Below are 19,579 nucleotides of genomic sequence, written 5' to 3'. Positions count from 1 at the left end.
ATCCGAGCCGAGTCTGTGACCTACACTACAGCTCACAGCAATGCTAGATCTTTAACCCACTGAGCAAGGCCAGGGATCGAACCCACAACCTCATGGTTCCTACTCGGATATGTTTCCGCTGTGCCACGACAGGAACTCCAGAGAAGCTTTTAAAAGTGCACGAATCCTCGAAGTTAATGAACAAACTGGCCTTTGTGACCATGATAAATCAACACACTATCCAACTGGTCTTCCATCTTTTAACTATAATCCATTTAATAGTTTCCAAAATTAATAAAACATAAAGTACAAGATCTTACCTTAAATTTAGGATAGTCATTCATGAGGATCGTCACAATCCCAATATAAGGAACAAATCTAAACAAATAAACAAAAAACCTCATCATCACAGAACTTTCTAAGTAGCTGCTATCATTTACCAACATTCTCACTATCTTTCATAGAATACTAATTTTCAGCTCACAAAGTCCATTGGCATATATGGTCCTATTAGACCCTTTCAACAGCCCACGTGACAGGGAAGTTAGGGATATCTCCATTTTACAGATGAGGAAACAGCTGCTCATGCCTGAGATACATGGCTTTTGTGTGGTTGAACCGGTACCAGATCCAAGGTCACCTACCTCCAGTTAGTGACCCTAATGCGACATGTTAATTCAGTGCTAGGGGCTGGGTTTGTTGTTATAACCTTCGGAAAGCTGTCAATCTAGCTGGGGAGACATGCAAACACAGTCAGAACATTACCAAATACTTGATGTTAAGTGTCCAAAAAGGTGAATGTAACAGCTCTATTAACAGCACTTAAGATTTCACCACCCTCTCATTTTTTAACCACCGGTAATCTGGTTTTGGCTCTCTCAATCTTGAAGCTTCTTCTAGAATAGTTTAAATCACTCTATGCAGACGACCATTCTCAGTGCCTTTCTTCCTTTTCACTTCTGCAGCATTTGACTCTGAGGACCGCAAACTCGCCCTTGAAATCTTTCTCCCTGGTTTCTATAACCCACCACAAGCCTCTTTCTCACCTCTTGGCTGCTACGCCTTTGTTTTTTCTTGTTTTCCTCTTGTCCTTAAAGTTTGTTGCCTCAAACTAGATAAAACCACTTGTTAAATAATCTTATAGCATCGCTACTTCCTTTGAAGTCTTCACTACAAGTTTAATTACATCATTCGTTGCCTAACCAGCTGGATAGTGTCTCTCCCCTACTAGCTCTAAACCCTACAAGGGCAGACAAGGCCAATGCCAATCTGTCCCCCACTGTGTCTTCAAGGCTGAACACAACACCTGGCACACAGTTGGTATCCAGGAAATACTGCCTGATTCAGTTAGAATGTCCAGGCCTCTTCTTTTCTCTTTCCCTTGGGGATCTCATTTTCTTCTAGGACTTCCACTGACCCCTCAAAGCAAAAAGACTCTTCAACATCATAAGAATTCAGGGGAGAGAGAAATGTAGGAAGAAACAGGAGTCAGCAACGTACAACTCTCTTTTCTTCTGCTACTGAACTCCGCGCAGTGAGTACTGGGTGATACTGTCCTAGAGCCCGTCCAGGGAAGGGAGACTGGACTGAAGCAGAGACTGACCTTTGCATACTTTAGAATATCCCAGGAACTTTTAATCAGGGTACCCACGACCTCTGCACATACAAAAGCTGCACATCAGAAATTACCTCCTACATCACCCTCCACCATGGAAGCCTTAGGCAATCTGAAAAAACAGAGATTTTGTCTTTGGTCCATTTTCCTTCCTTTCCCTTCCTGTCTCCTGTCCTCACCCCCATCTGGTCCCTCTCCCTTCTGGCAGCATTACCCAGACCTCTCTCTCTCGCCACCGCCAAACTTCCATTCCCAGAGGTTGATGTTCCTTAAAACCCACACCTCCATTGTGAGAATCACCCGGACAGCTTGTTAAAAATGCAGATTGCTCTATCTTCCCAGATCTACTGAATCAGAGCACCTCTGGAAGACTGGGCCCAAATGACGCTGCTGCACGCTAAAGTGCAAAAAGCACCGTTCTAGCAAGTAAGATGTAGGGAACTGGCATGTGGTGACAAATAACATCCCTTCTTAAGGCCCATGGTTTAGTTTCAACCCCCGGGACCTTGTCCTGTGAGGTAAAAAGTTAACAGTCACTACAGAAAGGCTTGGCAAAGCTGTAGGAGAGCAGATGAAGGTTTTCTATATATTTATTGTTATTTTCTTATACCTAATGATTTTTTTTTTCCATTACAGCTGGTTTACAGTGTTCTGTCAATTTTCTGCTGTACAGCATGGTGACAGTGTTCTATATTTTTAATACACATTTTTTTTCTTTCTAATGCAATAACTCTATACCTCTATTTCTTCTGTCTCATTTATAACATCTTCATAAAAAGCAATAGTTTCAGTCTTTCAGAAGGAAAATCATCTAAATTAGGAACATAAAGGCAAATGCCTTACAGCAAAATGCAGGTTAAAAGCTCTAAAAGCATCTGTGACTTCTACTAAAACAATACCAGGCTGGAATTCCCTAGTGGCCTAGCACTTAAGGGTCCAGTGTTATCACTGCTGTGGCTTTTGAACTTCTGTATGCCACGGGTGCAGCCAAACACAGACAAACAAAAAAGTATCAGGCTGCTAATTCTGGCCTGATGATCAGTCAGAAACATTCTCATGGGTAGAGACTCTTGCATTACTTTCAAGCAATGATAAGTATGCTCAAAGAAGCACAATGATCACAGAGTCTGCTTACGGGTGATCCATGGAAACATTTTTCCCTCTAATGTGGTTTTTCCTTGCTCACCATAAGTCAAATAGAAGCAACCTGATCTTCAGGAGTAGTATAAGCAAAATAGAAGGTTGTCAGAATGTGACAGGCTGTCCAAAGTCAAAAAAAGACTTAATTCTCTGTACCATTGCTTCCCACCAGGGACAGAGACAGTCAAGAGTGACCAATCCAGTGCATAATGCCGCTACCATCAGTCATCTTACTTTCACATCTGTTGCACTTCTTCCTACTCTGCTCAGATCAACTCGGCCAAAGCAGAGTTAATAATAAGCAGAGGTTTAACGTAAGTAAAACAAATGCCATTCACAAAGCCAACTGCAACACCAGCCGTTAACCACCAAGTTAACATCTAGAAGGCAGAGTATGGGTAAATAAGTGTCCCTGAGAGTTCCTGGGGTCAGAAGTGTTGCTAAGGAAGGAGACTCAGAAGGAAGAACTATCTGCTGATGTTCTGGGTAAAAATCATTTTGCCTAAGGTCTGGGAAGTTTAGATGCTAGTAGATGACTTAAAAAGAACTGTTGTTTCTATCCCAGAATGACCTGTTTCAAGTTCAGTCAAAAGTACATTTTAAAAGCTTCCTCCATTAAAAACTGAGTTTTTTGTTGGACAGAGAGCTCACTTACTTGGCACCTTCTTTTATTTTTGTTCCTCTTTTCATTGTCAATTTTTCTCTTCTCTTGTGCCAGACTTTCATCCTTTTCTCCTATTGCTTTCTACTCTTTGTCTAACAGGTTCTCATATTTTTCAACTACCTGAATTTAGAAAGAGTCATCCCTATTCTTAGTTGGTTCAGTATTAGTTTTATTTTCTGAAACTATTTTATTACATGCTACCAACATGAATGAAGCTTAAAGACACTATGCTAGGTGAAAGAAGCCAGACATAAAAGACCATGTATTTGTAAGGTTCTGTTTATATTATAATATGTCCAGAACAAGCAAGCCATAGAGACAACAAACAGATTAGTGGCTGCCAGGAGCTACAGGGAGAAGGGGATGGGGAGTGACTGCAGATGAGTAAGTACCACGTTTTCTTTTTGGGGTGTGGCAATGTTCCGGAATTAAATAGTGGTGATGGTTTTACAACCTTGTAAATACAATAAAACCCACTGTACTGAACATTTTATCAATTTTATATCCCAATATATGTGGATTATATCTCAATAAAAAAACTTTAAACTTCTTTTTGTTTAGGGTCTTAGGCTTCAGTGTAAAATTTTTTTGTGTGCAGCTGTTTGAAAACATTTTTTTTTTTTTTAAATTCATAAAGACATTTGTACCACAGCCACAGACAGGTCTGAAGAAAAGCTCTATTCTCAAAGTTTGGGTACAGTCTAACTCTGAAATAGAGTTTAGCATTTTATAAACACAATTTCCACAAAAGGAGGTTATGTGCCCCATTATATGTCAAGGTGAGTGGTGATATAATCAATGGAAAGTAAATTTGCACAGCTAAGAGTCTCTGCTCCTGCTGTTCATGTCCCAGATGTTCATGAAAAGTTACTTAATTCAGAGAGAACTGGGCTATAACACCTTTTTTTTTTTTTAAAGTAAAAGCCAGAAAAAGGCTTACACTTTCAATGTTGGGATTTAGAAATTACACTGTATAGTGTTTGGGATTTTTCAAAAATTCTTCAGAAAGACACATTACTTGAGTAAAAAGAAAGCCTGCTTCCTCCACCCTTTCATAGGATGATACACTTTTAACCCAAATGGGGGGTCAGAGTGAGCAGAGAGAACTGCATTAAACACCTGTGAATCAAGATGCAGACAAAGGGACACTCTGTCATCCCAGCAGGAGTATAAATAAAACTGTTTGGCAAAATTTGTCAAAAGCCTTAAAATATGCTTATGTTTCACCAGGTTATTCTACTTCTAAGAACTTACTGAGAAGAAATGTTTGGGGAGTTCCTGTTGTGGCTCAGTGGAAATGAATCTGACTAGGCTCCATGAGGATGCAGGTTCAATCCCTCGCCTTGCTTAGTGGGTTAAGGATCTGGCATTGCCGTGAGCTGTGGTGTAGGCCAGCAGCTACAGCTCCAATTCGACCCTTGGCCTGGGAACCTCCATAGGCTGCAAGAGCAGCCCCAAAAAGACAAAAAAAAAAAAAAAAGAAATGATTGATTGGACAGAGGCACTGAGGTATACGTAACAGAGATGCTCATTATAACACTGACCCCAACAACAAAAGAAAACAAAGGCATCCAACAATAGGAGATCAGCTAAATAAAAATATGGTCCTTCCACACAGTGGAATGGCATATAACTTTGAAAATGATGATATGGAAATCTTTTGATTTGTATATACTAATAACTTTGGGGCATAAAAAAGAGGTTATAGCAGTGTGACCATTTCTCTCCCCATACAAAAAATGTGCTTATGTAGGTATACAAAAAGCAAAAAAAAAAAAAAAAAAAAAAAAGGATTAAATATTTATGGGGGAGAGGAGAAAAGTAACTTTGCTTTTTGATGATTGTTATTTCCTCATGTTTCTACAAGAATCTGTACATGTGCAATTAAAGGAAAAACAAAAAGACTCAAAGAGGCTGATATTAGCAGCACCTTGGGAACTGAGGGAAACGGGGACTGTGACTTTGCAGAAGTACTGATGATCTACTTTGAATTCTAAAAGTTTAGCTCCATCATGGGAAATCAGGCTCCCTTGAACGGAAGGCATCCTTAAAAAAACCACCTCTACAGAAGACAAAATATACTGGTGCCTTTTTGGATCTGGTGTCTCTGGCCCCAAACTGAACATCTCTTATGCTATAACCGAGGCAGCTTTCACCTAATAACACAGTTCCTCAATCCCACTGTTCGCTGGTAGAATCACTGAATCCAGTGTCTGTTCTAGGTCAGAAGGAACAGATGTTCTGACAGTGGTTAAGAGTGTCATATGGCATCTCAATGGTGAGAACAAGCAGCTACCTAGCTCAAAATGTTATACCAGTGATTCTGGTGTGATGGTTACTGGTTTCTGGAGTCAGCCGGCCACTTACTATCATCGATCAGTGGGACTTAGAGAACCTAACATGTTTGTGTTTCCTCATCTGTAGAGTGGAAATAGCAGGGTTCTTCTGAGGTTAAAATGAGGTAAAACTTGTAAAGAAAGCACACAGAATGAGTCTCTGGCAGAAGGTAAGCCCTAATAAATGTGAGTTATTGTTAATACTATTAATAACATGAAAGTAGTAATAATCCCATACTTCCTCATACCAATAACTTACAATTCCTGTCCTCCACTCATCTGTTCTCCTCATAAAATCTGAAATAAACAGGCTTAATATAACTTTTAAATTTCACTTGACCTCAATAATTGCAAAATTAGGAATACAAAAAATATGGAATAAATTATCACGATAAAATTAATTGATGTGAATACTTGCCGACTCAGTAAATACTTAAGAAATTTAAGTTTCAAGAAGCAGGATGAACACTGCTCTGGATCCCCAGAGCCTAGCACACAATAGACATTAAAGAACATTTCTTTCTTTCTTTTTTTTTTTTTTTTGTCTTTATACGGCTGCACCTGCGGCATATGGAGGTTCCCAGGCTAGGGGTCCAACCAGAGCTGTAGCCGCCAGCCTACACCACAGCCACAGCACCGCCAGATTTGAGCCACATCTGGGACCTACACCACAGCTCATGGCAATGGCGGATCCTTAACCCACTGAGCGAGGCCAGGGATTGAACCCACATCCTCATCCCACTGAGCCACAATGGGAACTCCAAAGAACATTTCTTAAATGAATTAAACAAACAAATGAATTGTTTAAATTGTCACTCTATTCATCCTCATCACTAATATTCTATTCTTCTATAGCAACCCATAAGCTCCCCTCTGGAGCAGCAAACCTGAAGTTTCAAATGCATTTGAAGAAGCATACGTTTTCAAAGGACACAAGGTGATTTGGCAGAACCAGGACTAAACCATTATAGTCACTTGTGTATGCTCAGACAATAGATTGAGAGCCAAGGTTTCAAGGGATATGCAAAGCTTGGTAAATGCCCCCCTCTGTACTTACCCCCTAGCTCTGCCCACAACATCTTTTTTCTCTAGCCAGTGTTGTCCTTGTTTATAGAGACCTCTGTCATCCACTGCATTATTATCTCCTTTGGTCAAAAACTTGATATGTCCATTTTGCCTTAAAAGAGGAAAGGAAACCCAAGTCATCAAATACCTTCATGCCACTTGAAAGCACAAGATTTGCTCTTGTTAACCGAAAATTCCTGTGGAAACCGTGGCATTTTATCATCATTCCCAATATCCAAATAATTATTTATTTAGCTAAAAGGATGTTCATAGCTGAACTGTTTATAATAGCAAGAAACTGGAAACAAGCTCAGTCTAACAGGAGTTGAAATCATGCAAGCATTAAGGAGGATGATATAGAAGAACATTTAATGATATTAAAGATCATACAAATTTTATAAAGTGAAGAAATATTACAAAACAGCATGTAGAGTATAATCTCATTTTTATATTAAAATAAACACAAACCACCAATTTTCCAGAAATAATAATAAAAAAAAGGAACACATTAAACTACCCTAGAGGATATAATCTGCAAAATGAAGACTATGGGAAAACTACTGAATGACCCAGTTTCTTCAACCAATAAGGAACAAAGAAAAATAAGGAACAAAGAAAATTAGAGAAGGAATTTATAGGTTAAATAAAAGAGATTATAAAGCCATATTAACCAACTGCAACTGTGGACGTTCTTTGAATCTGGGTTCAAACAAAATTTTTTAAAAAGTTAGAAGTTCATTGGTTATGCTTTATAGATATTTATTGAAATATTTACATATGATATCACACGATATCTAGGATTTGATTCAAAATAACACAGGCAGGAGAATGGGAAGAGGTGGTAGGGTAGGTGGGGCAGAATTGGCTACAGACTAATAATTATTGGGACTGGGTGACTGGTACATACATGGAAGTTCATTATACTGTTTTGTCTGCTTTTGTACATGCTAGAAATTCTTCACATTAAAAAAAAAGTAAAAACGAACGATATTAAACAAGGTCTAAAATGACAAGCCAAGGTGTAAACAGCAACTATCTATGGCTTTTCTTTAAGCTTCTAATTTTTTTCTCCAATAAACATACATTATTTTTACATGTCAGTGTTTATAGAAACATCATCTTACTGGATCAGGTAATGATTAGTTTAATTCTACTAAAGAACCATGAGGCTTCTAGTAATCTTAAAATTTAATTGATACAAGGACTTCCTATTATGGTGCAGCAGATACGAATCCGACTAAGAACCATGAGGTTGCAAGTTTAATCCCTGGCCTCGCTCAGTGGGTTAAGGATCTGACGTTGCCATGAGCTGTGGTGTAGGTCACAGATGTGGCTTGGATCCTTTGTGCTGTGGCTGTGGTGTAGGCTGGTGGCTACAGCTCTGATTAGACCCCTAGCCTGGGAACCTCCATACGCTGCGGGTGAGGCCCTAAAAAAAAAAAAAAAAAAAAAAAAAAAAAAATTGAAAGCAAAGTATACCTTACAGTTGATAAAGGCTATGTTAAAATAGCTGCAACTCCTACTGACTAATATCTACTTAGATTCTAAGCCAGAAACTGGCTCACTAGACACTAAATCATCTAAAACTAAATTGGGAGATAAAACTAAATTGGGAGGTGTTGCGAACACCCAAAACAGTCAAGTGCAAACAGTCTCATTAAAAATGAGATTCCAATTAGAAAAAAAATGCAAATATACAGAGAAAAATAATCTGTAGTTGACAACTCGGTAAGTGAAAGAATGTCTGAAAAATCCCAGAGGGTAAAAGAGGACAGGTGCCAAGAGTGAAAGTCAGGAGCAGCAAGAAGGAAAAGTCAGTTCAACCAGGAAGTAACAGCAGCCCCATAGAGGCAGAAAAGCAAAACCAAATGTGGGGAAAGGAAAAATGGGAAATGGGAACTTCTCAGGAGAGGAAAGGGATGCTACAAGAGACCTGGACTAGGAGTTCCCATCATGGTGCAGCAGAAATGAATCCAACTAGGAATCATGAGGTTTCGGGTTCGATCCCTGGCCTTGCTCAGTGGGTTCAGGATCTGGTGTTGCTGGGAGCCATGGTATAGGTCACAGATGAAGCCTGGATTTGGCATTGTTGTGGCTGTGGTGTAGGCTGGCAGCTGTAGCTTCGACTAGATCCCTAGCCTGGGAACCTCCATATGCCGCAAGTGTGGCCCTAAAAAGCAAAAAAAAAAAAAAGGGGGGGGGGGGAGGGACCCAGGCTATTTCCAAAGACTTGATTTGCCAACAAAACAAAGAAATACAATTTGCCCCCTTTGGGATGTAATCAGGAAAGACTACTATAGTTGTTCGAAAAAGCATAGGTTTTCTTCAACTACTTTATAAGCTGCGTCTGCAACCTGTACCACAGCTCACAGCAACACCAGTTCCTTAACCCACCAAGCAAGGCCAGGGATCAAACCCGCAACCTCATGCTTCCTAGTTGGATTTGCTTCTGCTGCACCATGACGGGAACTCCTCCTTCATCTACTTAATAGTGCAAGAAATACTCTCTGGAGGCAACCAGCTCCTTCAGGCCTGCTATGAACACCCGCTGTAGCACTTCACAACCCACAGGCCCCAAATACTGATTGACTAGACATTTATATGGGACTTTTCCCTGGCTAGCACAGCAGCTAAATATTTAATATTATCACCTCCAAGGAGCTCAAAGCATTAACAATTTAATCCAACCATCACAATACTATGATGTCAGGAAGAAGGAACTAACCAATTAGATAAGATAAAGAACCCAAGAGCTAAATGGGTGCAAAATATTGTGCACAGAAAAAGCAAAGCTAAGGACTAAGTCACGCCAGTGTGAAATTTCTCCTTCCAGATACTTTTTTTTTTTTTTGTCTTCTTAGGGCCATACCCGTGGCATACGGAGGTTCCCAGCCTAGGGGCTGAATCAAAGCTACAGAGCTATAGCAGTGGGCCTAAGCCACAGCCAAGCAACATGGGATCCGAGCCACATTTGTGACTTACACCACAGCTCACGGCAATGCCAGATCCTTAACCCGCTGAGTGAGGCCAGGGATTCGAACCGGCGTCCTCATGGATACTAGTCAGGTTCATTTCCCCTGCCCCCCTACCCAAAAGAATGTTCACAAGATGGAGATTCAATATATTAAACAAAGGGCTTTATATTATATTTATAAATTTACAAAATTACATAAAAGCAGATGGAGAAGGAAAGGACGAATAAGAAAAGAGAGAAGTCAGCTGAACAATTCTTACGCCTATTCTTAAAGCTCAGGATTTTATTTATTAAAACAAGGTACAGATGAAAGAAACAAACAGCAGTGCAAAAACCAGCTTGAAAACATTCATTTACTACAAGAACCTGATCCATTTTGACGTCACTTGGTCCCATAATTAAGAACAATGCTGCAACATGCAGCAGTCTGATGTAGGATCTCAGGTCCCAGACCAGGGATTGAACCCAGGGCCGTAGCAGTGAAAGTGCTGAGTCCTAACAACTAGACTACCAGAGAACTCCCTGTTAATCTTATTAAATCAAATGATTATTACTACAAGGTATTTTATGTTCCCCCCAGCAAAAAAGGAAATTGGAAACTTTGGAAGATTAATAGGATCTGTTATCTAAACAAGAGTGCAAATGGAAGGCACCTCAAATGTCAAAGTAAATGACCAATAACCTTAGATTACAAACAAACAAAAAATCCCCATACACTTTAAAATATTCAGAATTCTGTTAAAAACTATTTTTGAAATTTAAGGAATCTATAATTGACATATCTGCCAATGAGCCTGCCCTGAAATAACTATTTTATTTTTTTTGTCTTTTCTAGGGCCGCACCCTCGGCACGCGGAGGTTCCTAGGCTGGGGTCCAATCGGAGTTGTAGCTGCCGGCCTACACCACAGCCACAGCCACAGCAGGATCTGAGCCACGTCTGCAACCTACACCATGGCTCACGGCAACACCGGATCCTTCACCCACTGAGCGAGGCCAGGGATAGAACCTGCAACCTCATGGCTCCTAGTCAGATTCATTAACCACTGAGCTATGGTGGGAATTTCCAAGATAACTATTTTAAAATAAAAAGCTCAATCTCAGGAATTCCCATTGTGGTCCAATGGAAACGAATCCAACTAGTATTCATGAAGATGCAGGTTTGATCCCTGGCCGAGGCGTTGCTGTCAACTGTGGTGTATGGTGCAGATGCAGCTCGGATCCTGCTTTGCTGTGGCAGGTACAGCTCTGATTCAACCCCTAGCCTGGGAACCTCCATATGCCGCAGGTGCAGCCCTAAAAAACAAACAAAACAAAAACTCAATTTCAAAGGATCATGCATAAAAATGGGCAACTTCTGCCCGAAGCAGGTCTTGAGTTTAATTTGATTTTCTCTGATAAGTTCAGGGGAAAGTTGTGAATTTGTTTATAACAGGCAATGCTGAGAACAAATAACACAAATCCACTTTGCGAATTTGGAAAACACTACGTACACTGAATAAACGTTCACGATTCTAAAAAAAAAAAAAAAAAAAAAAAGTTGTTCCTTCCTAGTCAGTAAGAGAGTGCCATTTTAAAATTATACTCTTTCAGTACCCTGAAGTATGGGGAAAAAGCAGTCAGATCTTTATCAATGAAGACAAATTCTTCTAAACAAGAATGTTTACAGGGATTTTCAAAAGCAACAGCTGACAGTTCCTTCTTCCGCAAGTGGAGAAAACAAGCGACTTGAGAGGGTGGTAAGAATGAGGCAGTATTTATTTAGGGCTTCCTCGTGCTCAAGAACCTACATCACTCCATTGTTTCACTGCCCTCTGTATGTCTTCCAGGACACTCCCTTTTCCTTCATTTCTTTCTTTCCTTCCCTTCTAAAGTTTTCCTTAACCAGAAATATTGCAGATTTTGAAAGGAGGGGGTGAGGAGTATATAGTGGCGCAGGAAGGCATAAGCTGAGAACCCGAGGATCTCTCTCTCTTTGTCCTTTTAGGGCCACACCCATGGCATATGGAGGTTTCCAGGCTAGGGGTTCAATTGGAGCTGCAGCCGCCAGCCTACGCCACAGCCACAGCAATGCCAGATCCAAACAGTGTCTGCGACCTACACCAGAGTTCACGGCAACGCCAGATCCTTAACCCACTGAGCGAGGCCAGGGATCAAACACGTGTCCTCATGGATACTTGTCGGGTTTGTTACCGCTGAGCCACAACGGGACTCCAACCCAGGGAATCTTATAATTCATCTTCCTTAACTTCTTTCTCCTACAGGCAGGGTAACTGAGACCCAGAGAGGTGACATTTTTTGCTCATTGTTATGTCCCTTCTCCACCATAGGGGATTCTAAAGGTTTTTCATACGTCTTTTTCAATTCTAAAATGCAAGAGACAATATTTACAAGAATAACTTATTAGATTTCAGAAAATTTTTTGGAATTCGAAAAAGTTAATTAAATTATTCTTATTTTGCCTGTGAGATTGCCTTAAAGGTTTGTTTTTGAAAGATTAGGGCTACCTCATCCATTATATCAGAAAATCCTATTTGGGATCAATCCTTATGTCATGTTTTTTCTGGAGCTATATACAGGGTTACTGACCTGGTTAGGAAGTAGAAGGGAACCAAGAAAAATCTCCAAAAAAAAACTTTAGGGAAATAAATGAATAAATAAGTATTAGTTTTCCAAATCTTTAGACATTTACAAAAATGGATTGGGGAGTTCCCTGGTGGCTTAGTGGGGTTAAGCATCTGACATTGTCGCTGCTGTGGTGTGGGTTTTGATCCCTGGCCCAGGAACCTTCACATGCCATGGGCATGGCCAAAAAAAAAGAAAAAAGATTGGAAGAAGGATCTAGAAGTGGAGACTCCCCCCATACACACTTTTTCTTACTTTCTTTTTCAATCTTGTCTTTTTAGGGCCGCACCTGCAGCATATGGAGGTTCTCAGGGACTAGGGGTCAATTTAGAGCTGTAGCCACTAGCCTACGCCACAGCTACAGCCACACAAGATCCAAGCTGAGTCTGTGACCTACACCACAGCTCACGGCAATGCCGGATCCTTAACCCACTGAGGCCAGGGATCAAACCCACATCCTCATGGATGCTAGTCAGGTTTGTTAATCACTGAGTCATGGCAGAAACTCCCACATACCTTTTTTTCTTAATTTTTAGGTTATCAAAATTAAATACTGCAAACACTAAAACATAAAAATATTTTAAAACAGAGACAATATAGTGAAGAGCACATACTTTTCATGAATCTTCAAGACTCGGTGAACTATGGGAATCTCTCTTCCTTCTATCCTAAAAACAACAATTTCTCCAACTCGTATGGGATCTTCAACTCGATTTGTTAGAAAGAGAAGATCACCTCTATGAAATGCAGGTTCCATGCTGCCACTGGGAATGAAAGAAGAACAGAATAGGAAATGAAGTCTCAGATTAAATTTACTCTCAAAGTTAGATATTCAACAAAACAATGGAAAGTATCATCTCTGGAATATGCTGAAAGAATTATCTAAACAAATGAGCTTAACAAATACATCAACATCAATGTGTATTAGCCTCCAAACAGTTTCCACAGACTAATGAGTTATACTAATAGTATACACACTAAAGGTTTCCTTCATTAACTAGTTCCTTTTCAAACATTACTATTCAAAGAAGCTTAAATTTTGAAAAGGGCAATGTTACTAATTCTTTAACCTTTTAAAATTTCAAGCGACAAATGAAATACAATAGAATGAACTTTATCATCACGGTCCTTATTCTCACTTCATCTGAAAACGCTAAAGATATTCAAATATTCAAATGAGAACTGGATCTTCTTCTTTTGCCATTTATAAAGATACAGACCAAAGATGACCTTATGGTATCAACCCAACCAGATGGAAAAACAGCTCCTCAAGTCAAAGAATAGTCAGCTACAGAGATAATACTTGTGCTATCAATTTATTTACTTACCCTAAAAAGAAAACCAAGACAAGAGCAGAGATTTTTGCCTAAGAATTTCAGAAACGAGGAAATAATTCAATTCCATGGTAGTCAGTGAAGAAAAAATTCTGGAGTGTCTTCTCACCTTTCATCTGTTCTACCCTATACCAAGGTCTTCTGAAGTCCTAAGATGTTTGCACTTTAATGAAACTTTTCTTTCTGTGAAGAAGTATCCCATCAGTATTGTTTTCAGAAACTCAAGCTCCAGTTTTCAAAATAACAATAAATTTAGCAAGAAAAAAATGGGTAGACAAGGAATAAAATCCAATACAGGAACAATGACTAAGTCTGAACACTTCTGTTTGAAGACTCTAGTCCCTCTACATACATAAAGGTATATGGCAGTGGTTCCCAAACTCGGCTGCACACAAGAATCACCTAGAGGAGTTCCCGTGGTGGCGTAGTGGTTAACGAATCCGACTAGGAACCATGAGGTTACAGGTTTGATCCCTGGCCTTGCTCAGTGGGTTGGGGATCTGGTGTTGCTGTGAGCTGTGGTGTAGGTTGCAGACCCGGCTTGGATCCCGCATTGCTGTGGCTCTGGTATAGGCTGGTGGCTACAGCTCTGATTGGACCCCTAGCCTGTGAACCTCCATATGCCACCGGTGCGGCCCTAGAAAAGGCAAAAAGACAAAAAAAAAAAAAAAAAAGAATCACCTAGGAAACTTAAAAATCCCCATGTCCAAATCATATCTCAAACCACTTCAGTCAGAATCCCTGGGGATGGGAAGCTGGCATCGGTATTTTGTAAAAATCCCAGGTGATTCTAATATATAGCAAAATTTGGGAATCACTAGAAATATAGATTTTTCAATACATGTTTATTCTTGAAATTTTTGTTAAGATTACTTGTGGGGCAGTTCCCACTGTGGCACAAGGGTATCGGCTGTGTCTTGGGGGTGCTGGAACACAGGTTCGATCCCTAGCCCAGTGGGTTAAGGATCTGGCATTGCTGCAGCTGTGGCTTAGGAGAGAACATGTGTTTGGCGAAAATGTTACCGAAGGTATTCTAGAATTGAAATTTCCATGTTTTTATTTTGGTTCACTGTTTTTATTTTTATTTTTTGCCTTTTTTAGGGCCGCACTCTCCGCAGATGGAAGTTCCCAGGCTAGGGGTCAAATCAGAACTGTAGCCGTTGGCCTATGCCACAGCCACAGCAATGCCAGATCCAAGCCTTGTCTGCAACCTACGCCACAGCTCACGGCAATTCTGGATTCTTAACCCACTGAGCTAGGCCAGAGACTGAACCTGCATCCTCATGGATCCTAGTCAGATTTGTTTCCACCGAGCCACGATGGGAATTCAAATTCATTGTTTTTAAATCAATGACATCCTTTGTTCAAATAAAACCTTGCTTGAAAATTGTATAAATAAAATGGATAAAAGCTGAGTTGTTCCGGTTGACTGACTCATCTTTATGGAACACATTTGTAAAGTGTTAATTTAAGTGTTTGTGGTTTTTTTTTTTTTTTTTTTTTAAATGGCTGCACCCATGGCATATGAAAGCCCCCAGACAAGGGGCTGAATCCGGGCTACAGCAGCAATCTATACTGCACATGCAGCAATTCGGGATCCTTTAATTAACTGTGCCAGGCCAGGGATTGTACCTGCACCTCCACAGCTACCCAAGCTACTATAGTTGGATTCTTAATCCACTGTGCCATAGCAGAAACTCCATCCAAGTGTTTTTTGTTTGTTCGATTGATTGATTTTTTTTTTTTTTTTTTTTTTTTTTTTTTTTTTTTTTGGTCTTTTTGCCATTTCTTGAGCCGCTCCCGTGGCATATGGAGGTTCCCAGGCTAGGGGTTGAATGGGAGCTGTAACCATCGGCCTACACCAGAGCCACAGCAACATGGGATCCGAGCCACATCTGCGACCTACACTACAGCTCATGGCAACACCAGATCCTTAACCCACTAAGCAAGGCCAGGGACCGAACCCACAACCTCATGGTTCCTAGTCGGATTTGTTAACCACTGCACCACGACAGGAACTCCTGATTGATTTTTTTAACAATCTTCAGCACAAGTCTATGATGTAGGTACTTTTATTATCCCAACTCTATAGATAGGGAGACTGAGGCTAAAATGGCCTAGAGTTAAAAATCAAAAAAGCGATGGCATTCTCTCTGGGGCACAGTAGGTTAGGGATCTGGCATTGTTACTGCTGAGGCTTGAGTCACTACCGTGGCACAGGTTCAATCCCTGGCCCAGGAACTTTCCCATGTTATGGGCGTGGCCAGAAATTTTTTTTTTAAATGATAAAGGTGCATTTTGAACCAAGGGAGTCAATTCTCACTATGCTGAATTGCCTCTGAAGCACTCAAGAATTTTAAGCAAGGAGTCTCATCACCATATTTGCACTTAAGAAACATCACTTCAGAAGCTATAGTGTATATATGGAGTTCCCATTATGGCTCAGTGATTAATGAACCTGACTAGTATTCATGAGGACTTGGGTTCAACCCCTGGCCTCGCTCAGTGGTTTAAGGATCCGGCGTTGCCATGAACTGAGGTGTAGGTTGCAGAAGCAGCTTGGATCAAGAGTTGCCATAGCTGTGCTGGAGACTGGCGGCTGTACCTCTGATTCAATCCTGGGAACCTCCGTATGCCATGGGTTTGGCCCTAAAGAGACAAAAAAAAAAAAAAAAAAAAGCAGCAGCTACAGAATATATAGAAAACAGTCAAATATTTATTGAATTGATGAATAAACTAGAAAAGATCAGAAAGTACACTGGGTGATCAAATGTCCAGGCTATTACTTATAATTAAATACTTGGCAACTACCTGGACACAAGATAATGATAAGGGAAAAAGATTGAGAAAAGGATACATATACAGAATTACTTCAATTATGCAGGAAGTAATATACATGAAAAGAGACTAAAATGTTAATGGGGTTCTATCCCACAACTATGAGTGATTTAATCATCTAGATTTTTGTTTTGTTTTCAACATTTTATATAATGAAAATGTATTAACTTTTTTCTGATTAAAAAAGTATTGTTTTGGAGTTCCCATTGTGGCACAGTGTGAATGAATCCAAATAATATCCATGAGGATGCTGGCCTCACTCAGTGGGTCGGGGATCCAGTATTGCCATGAGCTACAGTGTAGGTCGCAGACGTGGCTTGGGTCTGGAGTTAATGCGGCTGTGGCGTAGGCTGGCAGCTACAGCTCCAATTTGAGCCCTCACCTGGGAACTTCCATATGCTGTGGGTGAAGTCCTAAAAAGCAAAAGCAAAAAAAAAAGGACTTTTTTTTTTAAAGGTCACTACAACAGCCCAGTCATGAAATGATGAGGCCTTGAAAGAGAACAAGAGGTAAGACAGCTATTAAAAGGGCAGAATAGAGAGGGAAAATAACAAATCTGATGGCCAACTGGATATGACAGAAGTGGGGATGGGGAATGATTCCTAGGTTTTTAACACTGACAACTGAGCAGATGGCCACGACAGTCACAGAAATAGGAGGACGAACAGGTTTGTGGGAAAAGGAGATGAATTTCACTTTTATTAGAAAGAGTCTCAAGTGCCTGGTCAACAACCAGATAGAGATGTTAGTGTAGGATGAAAATAAGAGTGTAGAGGAGTTCCTGTTGTGGCACAGTGGTTAACGAATCTGACTAGCATCCATGAGGACAAAGGTTTGATCCCTGGCCTCACTCAGTGGGTTAAGGATTCGGCATTGCTGTGAGCTGTGGTGTAGGCTGCAGATGTGGCTCGGATCCTGCGTTGTTGTGGCTGTGGCCTAGGCTGGCAGGTACAGCTCCGATTAGACCCCTAGCCTGGGAATCTCCATATGGCATGGGTGCAGCCCTAAAAAAAAAGAAAGAAAGAAAGAAAGTAAGAGTGTAGATTCAAGGAATAAAGTTGGATGAGAAAAATATATTAAGAATTCAGATACAGATGGCAATTAAAAACAGATAAAAGCAGGAGTTCCCACTATGGCACAGTACATTAAGAACCCGACTTCAACAACTCAGGTGGTTGCAGAGGCGTGAATTCGATCTCCAGCCTGGTGCAGTGGGTTAAAGGATCCACTGATGCTGCAGCTGTGGTGTAGGTTGCAGCTGTGGCCTGGATTCAATCCTTGACCTGGGAACTTCTGTAGGCTGTGGGTGCTTGCCATTAAAAAAAAAAAAAAAAAAAAAAAAAAAGATAAAAGCATGTGGTGAAAGGATCATTAAAGAAACAACCAGGAGAAACAAAAAATTAAATAAATTATTAGCAAACTTCTTACTATTATGTGATTAAACTATACATTTAAATTTAATACATCAATCATGACCAGTTTTATAATGTTATGTACAAATAATTTATATGTAAATTAAACTTACTTCAGCTTTATAAAGGGGAAAAAAAATCAGTTTTGAATGTTTCCTGAAAATTCAGTTAATAAAATAAATAATAAAAAAGTATTTGTCTTTACCCTCAATGGATTCACAAAAGTCCTAAAAATGGATACTCAGTTGGCCAGAGTCCTCTGAGATACATTTTACTCCAGGTAAAAATTATATTCCTTTGAAGTTTCACGAAATCACATAAATACTACCCAATCACATAAATCACCCTCTTCTAATGACTGCTCCTTCCAGTCTTGACCAGATTCTCTTCTAATATGACCTGGTCTCTTTTCATAACTCTGCATTGGCAATCAGAAAAGTTTAGTATACACATAACCTAGCTACCAAAGAACTTAACCAAACACCCTTTTTAAGTCTCAACTGACATTTTCAGGACCATCAAAGTGTTAAGCAGGTCCTTAGTCTAATCACCTATTCTTTGCATCATTCCCAGTTTAAAGGTCACTAGATTGTCCTTAAACATCTCCACTGATGGGAACTCAGTGTGAAATAATCCCAGAAGAATATCCAAAAGAAGCCTCCCTGGGCCCTTTTTCTACATCTTTTCCCCACAGTGCCAATTAGTGTGGCTTCTCCTTCTGTTAGTGTTTGAACACTTCACAAATTGAAGCTCTCCGCTGAATTCAAGAATGTCTAGAAACTTAAAGGACCACATAATTTTAGAATTGGAAAGAGAACTTCTGATGTCACCTGGGTCTAGCCTTCATTTTATACATGAGGCAACTATGGTTCAGTGAATAAGTGACTTGCCCAAGGTTGTAGTTAGACAATGAATGAGCTACCGACCAAGGTCTCTATACTCCTAGAATAGTACATTAAACGCTTTCCCAACTGATAAATTCCAGAATTTCACTGGATCTCTAAAACCACAGTTGCATTTGATTACTAATAAACAGATTACTACAAACTCATACCTTAGGTCTGAGTATGAGTATGAGTAAGGTATGAGTATGAGTAAGGTATGAGTATGAGTAAGGTATGAGTATGAGTAAGGTATGAGTATGAGTAAGGTATGAGTATGAGTAAGGTAGGAGTAAGACCCTGGAGACTCAGAGCTTCCAACTACTTTTTGCTGGAAGTAGTTCCTAGAATGACAATGAAAGAGTCAAATTCATCTTGCTAAGAGTAATGCACTATTATCTAGGCTCTAGGTGATGCTAATGATTTGATTTATTTTAGATTTATACCCCATTATCTCCAGAAAAGATCTGGAATAGCTTACATAATAAAGCCCCAAATAGGACAGAACTACAATGATTCAATTAAATAACCGAGTGGTAATTCTCCAAAAATGAGGTGCTAAATTAGGTTTTTAAATCATTAAGTGTATGCGTACAAGGATAGGGAAGGAAGACAGTGGAGAAAAAATCAGCACATTTGTCACTTCAAGAGATGAAATTAACATATTCAAAATTCCTAAAGTCTATTTAGAAGTGAAATTTAAAGGTCAGCAGGAAAC

The 19,579-nt window shown here is 39.9% G+C and overlaps 1 protein-coding gene across 1 annotated transcript in view; it reads right to left on the bottom strand.

The window, feature by feature from the left end:
* SEC11A (SEC11 homolog A, signal peptidase complex subunit) overlaps positions 1-19,579 on the bottom strand; it is a 46,077-nt gene that overhangs the window by 4,313 nt on the left and 22,185 nt on the right. Inside the window, exons 3-5 of the mRNA XM_021098904.2 lie at positions 13,011-13,160; positions 6,792-6,911; positions 300-357 (exon numbers count right to left, since the gene is read on the bottom strand). Coding sequence (XP_020954563.1) covers positions 300-357; positions 6,792-6,911; positions 13,011-13,160 — 328 coding nt within the window. The remainder of the gene's footprint in view (positions 1-299; positions 358-6,791; positions 6,912-13,010; positions 13,161-19,579) is intronic.

Source organism: Sus scrofa, chromosome 7, assembly GCF_054392235.1.
Source record: "Sus scrofa isolate SSC_HxYL_T2T_F1_AM1 chromosome 7, Sscrofa_HxYL_maternal_Yorkshire_Landrace_v2.0, whole genome shotgun sequence".
NCBI lineage: Eukaryota > Metazoa > Chordata > Mammalia > Artiodactyla > Suidae > Sus > Sus scrofa.
The sequence above is the reverse complement of the archived record's forward strand: the minus strand, read 5'-3'. Positions and strand labels throughout refer to the sequence as shown.